The 6057-nt window shown below is 36.2% G+C and overlaps 1 protein-coding gene across 3 annotated transcripts in view; it reads right to left on the reverse strand.

Annotated features, from left to right (window-relative positions):
- The window catches only part of LOC117435185 (golgin subfamily B member 1-like), a 29080-nt gene extending 23809 nt beyond the window's left edge, over positions 1–5271 (reverse strand). For all 3 annotated transcript variants that reach the window (XM_059003203.1, XM_059003204.1, XM_034058209.3), the window contains exons 1-10: positions 5019–5271; positions 3972–4032; positions 3481–3627; positions 3248–3394; positions 2391–2513; positions 2038–2205; positions 1615–1800; positions 1309–1431; positions 879–992; positions 204–495 (exon numbers count right to left, since the gene is read on the reverse strand). In XM_059003203.1, the coding sequence (XP_058859186.1) occupies positions 204–495; positions 879–992; positions 1309–1431; positions 1615–1800; positions 2038–2205; positions 2391–2513; positions 3248–3394; positions 3481–3627; positions 3972–4016 (1345 nt within the window). In that variant the 5' untranslated portion in view covers positions 4017–4032; positions 5019–5271. The remainder of the gene's footprint in view (positions 1–203; positions 496–878; positions 993–1308; positions 1432–1614; positions 1801–2037; positions 2206–2390; positions 2514–3247; positions 3395–3480; positions 3628–3971; positions 4033–5018) is intronic.
- Between the last annotated feature and the right edge of the window lie 786 nt (positions 5272–6057).

A 6057-nucleotide genomic window follows, 5' to 3' on the forward strand; every position in this document is an offset into this window, starting at 1 on the left:
AAACAAAGCACTAACAAGAAATAGAACACTGGAGTGCAAAAAAAAGCCAATTCACCAGGTAAGGTAATAACAACAAAAAGCAATCATATTCTAAACTATTTCTGGCTTTTTAGCATGAATAACAAATTATCCACCATGCTATGCTATTGCAGGAAATCGTAAAGGTGCAATAAAACATTATCTTACAGTGAAACACAACACACCTTCCAACTCTGCAATCCTCGGATTGTTACCAGCATCCACAACGCTGTCCGTGGCCAGTGCAGCAGCGTCACTGTGATTTCTAACCTCTTCAAGTTGTTTCTGGAGCTGCAGATAAGCCTGATCTTTCTCAGACAGTTCGGTTTCGTGTTTCTCCTTGACATGTTTCAGCTCTATCTCATGTTTCTGCATCAGGTCTATCAGCTGGGCTCTCATTACATGCTTTTCAGCACCTAGCTTGGATTGCATGTTGTCTTTTTCCACTTGAAGTCGCTTCATTTTTTCATTAAGTTCCTAAATAAAAAATAAAATTATATGGCACCTAAACAGTATAAAGTATTACTCTAAAAAGCTACAACAAGTCTCAGTGAACTTGTAAGGAACTAGTAATAGAGACATTATCTAACTGATCATAACAACTACCAATAAGAAATACTAATTTGCAGTTAATGTATATAAGCATTTATCACAATAATAACCAGCCTCTTTCTTGCTTCCCACAGCTCAGCTCTGACCATACTACAATTTATGAACTGAAAATGCTAAGAGAGAATGTGGCTATTCTGATTTTAATATAAACAAATATTCACCCCTAGCTCAACACTCCTCATACCGCTGAGCCTCATATTTAGCTGAATGCAAATACGACACCTCAGCTGTGCTTTTGAAACCACTACCTTAATTTGCTGATCCCTGGTATCCAACTCCTTCTGCAACACATCTACAACCTGGGTTCTTCCAAGCAGCACTTCCTCCTTCTCATGTAGTTTCTGTTTGAGGGCCTTCAGCAACTAGCAAGGACCAATCAAAACCAATCAGCTTTCCCCCCCTCTTGAAAAAAATCATTTTTTATTTGATCATGTAAACAGATGTTAGGATAAACAACACTGGTGGCATCATTCACTAGACCCTTACTTTATTGTAAGGATGTTTCCATGTGCCTCAAGCAGAATACTGTTTGGCAGTACTCTAGAATATAGGAGGTATGCAATACCAAGGTTTTTAATAGATAATATAACCTAATTACAGTAAATCACTGCTAATGTTCAAGCTGGTACAACATGTCCTGTATTCATTAGATTGGAATATAATAATTATGATTTATACCTGTTCCAGTTCAGCACTAGCATCAGATTTTGCTGCCAGCTTAAAGAGCTCATGTTCATGCTTCTGGTACTGTTCTACAAGATTATTTTCTTTTTCCATAATAATATCTTTGAATGTCTGGATCTAAAACAAACAGAAGTGATAAGGCAATGTATTCAATGTCACTCATTGCAAAACATTTTATGACATGCAGGCAACATTCATAGGAAATAAAGCATAAAAGCAAACTCAAAAGTGTTGAACACAGTGCAAAAAATGAAATCTTACAAAACACAGACAGAAGCATTAAAAAAAAAAAACACATACATTCTCCTTGTACATATTTTCTTTCCCCTCAAACTGTTTCTTTTCCATAACAAGAAGTTCCTTCAGACTTTCTGATTGTTCCTTTAGAAGGCTGTATTTCTCCTCACTTTCCTCCACTTTCTTTGTAAGATTCTTGACAAGCGTTTGAAGGTCTTGCAACGGAGTGTCTTTCTCTGTCAGCTGAACCTGTAGAACGAAAAAGAAAGTTTAAGACGATAAGAAATAACTCAAGGAGAAAAAAAGATTTTGGTGAATGCTTTCAAATACAAATTCCCAAAAGTTCCAATTCCGTCTTTATAAACCTGTCCATATCTGTATGTTATAGTATTACTGCAAGCATGAACAGTGCTGTATGCCACATATACAGGTCAAAAGAAATGGTCTACTAAATCTTTATAACTGTTATTTTACATGGGACCTCACCTTTGGCTCTTCTGCTGGTGTAGATAACGCTCTAGCAGGGTTCTCTCCTGAAGCTATCAGTTGGAGGTCAATGATGTAAGCCTCTTTTTCAGAAAGTTTCTTATCTCTCTCTGCAAGCATGGCATCTATCTCAGACCCACGCTGTCTCTGAGTCTCAATCTCCGCAGTCTGTAGGAAAATAAAAGCTATTTATTACCTACATGTCAAGAGTTAAGTGAATTGGAACCTTTATTATTACAATAATTCCACACCTTTTGAGAACCTGTGTAATGAGCCATCACTGATGTATTCAAATGTATATTTATCAATGGCATACAGGGTTTAAGAAGGCCCACAATGTATTTGAGATTTACCTTGTTTTTCAACTCTGCTTTATATTGAGAAAGTTGGGATTCCAGTTCTTCCACTCTCTTCTTAAGCACTAGGATTTTTCCACGGCTTGCTGCTGCATTCTCCTGATTTCCATCTCCAGTTGTCTACAGCAAAATGTTTCAAATTGTTAGCCTCACAAAATGTAACATTAACAAGTCTACCCTTAACAAGTCTTGTTTTAAGTGTTATATAAAGCATTAGACCCCACCCCACAAAACAATATTTAGTAAAGGTTTACAGAGAGGTTTCTGGGGGCTTAGGTTTAAATCATTTGAAAGCATTTGCATTTTTAATTCAATAAACAAACAGTAAAATCTTCAAATTATGCAAACATTCAGTCCTACAGCTCCATATACACGGTCAAGCTCGGAGGTTATCAAAGGTAGTGGCATAAGAATTTCGTCGATCGCTATTCTTTGTTTCTTTATCTTGACCTAAATACTGTAATGCAACATCTCCTACAAAACAATACTGCATGTTGCAATTCTTAAATGTGAACAATCAGCCAAAAACTGGGAACAACCAAGTTTTTTGCAAGTATGTTACTTGTTGAAGAAGAAAGAAAATACAGCAAATGAAGAAGAAATTTCAGAAAGTGTTGCAAAGGAAGGTCTGAATCAGGGAACTCACTGTTTGAATACTGTAGCTCTTGCATACTTGTAACAATGTGCATTCACTTATTGATTCATTTAAAAACATTGAGTAAGGGATCACTCTAATGGTCAATGTAATCATTTTGATTACAAATAAGTACTAAAATTAATTTCATTTTTTTTCTTTTTTAGGATAGTCTCCTGTCTTGAATAGATCTTTTTGTAACACGTAAGAAAAAGACCACCTTCTTTAGACCTGCCGCTGCTTCTTTTGTTCCTGATGGTGTCAGCTGTTTCTTTAGTTCTTCCAGTTGAGAATTTAATGAGGTGACTTTGGCTTTATTTTGGAGTTTTACTTTAGAAAGTTTGGCTTCACATGCTTCTTTTTCTGTCTACAAAAAAAAAAAAAAGTGTAATGAAATGGTTAAAAGAATGTTGTCTCAAGCAGAAAAACAGTAAACCACTTTGTATTTAGTACCTTAATCTGTTCATCTTTGGTACGGAGGATATTATCTTTTTCCCGGATCAGTTCTTTCAGCTGTACAACTAATTGTTCTGTCTGTGCCAGCTGTTCAGCTGCATCAGCCATTGACTTGTGGTTCATCCCTTCCTGGGAGTCTGGAGCCTGAGAATTAGCATAACAAGAAAATGACTGCAGCTACATACCAGTGTAGTTAATGCACAGATATTATATTTACTAACAATTAGTGTAGCGATACAGTAAATGTATACCAAGATTTAACAAATATCAACGTTAACACAGAAGTTACCACTGTTGCAACAATACTCTGTGACCAATGCTTGCAACTATCTGCATGCAACCATATGGGTTAGATTAAAAGTGAAAAAATAGCTTTATGAAATAAGAAGACCTAACTAACATGAAATTCTACATCTGCTTGAATAGACCATATCTTCCAAATGTGTCACAAATGACCACTGTTTTTCATCAGAAATAGAAGTACTTACTCCTTGGGCTGGACCTGACTCGTCTCCCGAATACCACTTCCACATGGTATTAACTGGGCTCCTAAAATCCACATAAATGAGTCACACATTAAGACAACTCGTTCTATCCATGTGAACAGTGACCAATACTACCGTGACAAGAACACCTCTTGCCTGTACAGAACCCAGGACACACGTCACATCAAAAGCACACAGTGAGTGAATGAACAAAGACTTGAATCATTCACACATTTGCTAAACTCGCAAAGCTGGCAGGACACCATCCATCTACAGTGGTTGTGTTTTTTTTGTTTTTTTTGTTTTTTTTTGTTTTGGTTAAACAGTTAAACCAACGGGTATGAATATACAGTACATGCAAATCATCCAATTAAACACCGAATGGTTTCCACTTAAATTATACTGTGGGATATTTCCATAAAGGCCAAAGGATATGGTTTTGAAATATGATTAACATATTCCTGAACTCTCCCAAACTGCTCAAGCTAGGCCATGGGGACAAACGACAAAATAGAGTACAGTACGGGTTACAGGTTCTCCTGTGCTGCCATATTTACTCAAACATAAACTGTAGGCCTCATATTTTCATGTTACCAACCTCGATCTGTCGCTTTCCCGACATCAAGTCACATATTATGCCACGAAACGAAAACACTACTTCTGACAAGCCAAGGACAATCCAGATGTACCGGTATATCTATTTTCAATATACAATGTACGCGTTCTCAAATGTAAATACAGACATAAAATTAAGTCAAATACACTAGAAGTACCTGACATTTAAACTACAGAACACGTAATATTTATGTAGGCAAACATTGTCTATATTTACCATACTTGTTCACAACAACAACACACAAATACATACATACAATCTCATACCGAGGTTTATGCAACAATTACAAGCAGTCAAGAAAATACATGTATTCACATTTTTAAATGCAAGTACTCAGCATTGTTTATTAGCTTACGTCTTATTTAGACGATGTTACTGTGGCGTGCTCAGCCTCGTAAACAAAATATTGCAAATGTTTTAAAAGGTTGTACTACCTGATTATATCTCGACCAGTAGGATGTTTTGAGCTTTACAAGAATATCAGTCTGCAAATGCGATCTAATTCATATTTTCTTTTGGTGTTTAAAATTCCTGGGTATTCAGAGAACCATTATCCTTCAGCCAACAGCCATTTTGGTCAGGTGGACAAACAGCTGAGGAACGTGCTGACGAGTCACGCGTGAGCAAGGCTGAACGTCAAGACGTCAGGGGAGTGGCTCGACGTGCTTGCAAAATACCTGCAACCAGAAAAACTAGGGGCCGGTTTTTCAAGTGTGTTCCGATCCGGTTTTTGTAATCCAGTATTTTGTGATCAAAAAACGGATTTCGTAATTGTAATTATTTGTAATCTGGATAAATGTAATCCAGTTTAAAATTTTTGAAAAACCGGCCCCAGGGTACTTTTGCCAAAAGATATATGCCTTTACCCAGTCGTGTGTTAATATTAACAGCATTCCAAACACAGAATCACACATAGTGAGTTCATTCTAAATCTCTAAATTAAATATAGTGTTCCTGCAGTTCAAAGACAGTAGCAGGGCAATAGTGTCAGCAAACACCAGAGAAATGCTGCAAGAGCAGGAAACACGAAACAAGAATAAAAGCAGACACTATTGCACCTTCTTAATATTAATGCCAATCCAAACCCTGTATTATCTAGTAGTGCTGTGGGGGAGGCACATTTTAATATAGATTTCATTCTGGTAAGAATGAAAGTCAAAAGAGGTTATCTGCACGTTTCACAGGGAACTAAACGAAATAAAATAAAATAAAATACATATTTATTACATTTGCAATAGATACATTTTTAATCATTTATTTTGTAAATACATAAAGTTACACTTGCCATACAGGATGGAAAACTGTCCTGAAGCAATAAATAACAAAAACATAAAAAAAACATCATAGTATGATTTCTCTATTTGTTTTGATGCAAAATATAAATAAAAAGTGGATTTAATCTAGGCAATAGTCAGCCATACCATCTCCATTGTCAACAACTATCCTGAAAATTCAGGTGTAAGTAATTGAGTT

Source organism: Acipenser ruthenus, chromosome 28, assembly GCF_902713425.1.
Source record: "Acipenser ruthenus chromosome 28, fAciRut3.2 maternal haplotype, whole genome shotgun sequence".
In the NCBI taxonomy this organism is placed as follows: domain Eukaryota; kingdom Metazoa; phylum Chordata; class Actinopteri; order Acipenseriformes; family Acipenseridae; genus Acipenser; species Acipenser ruthenus.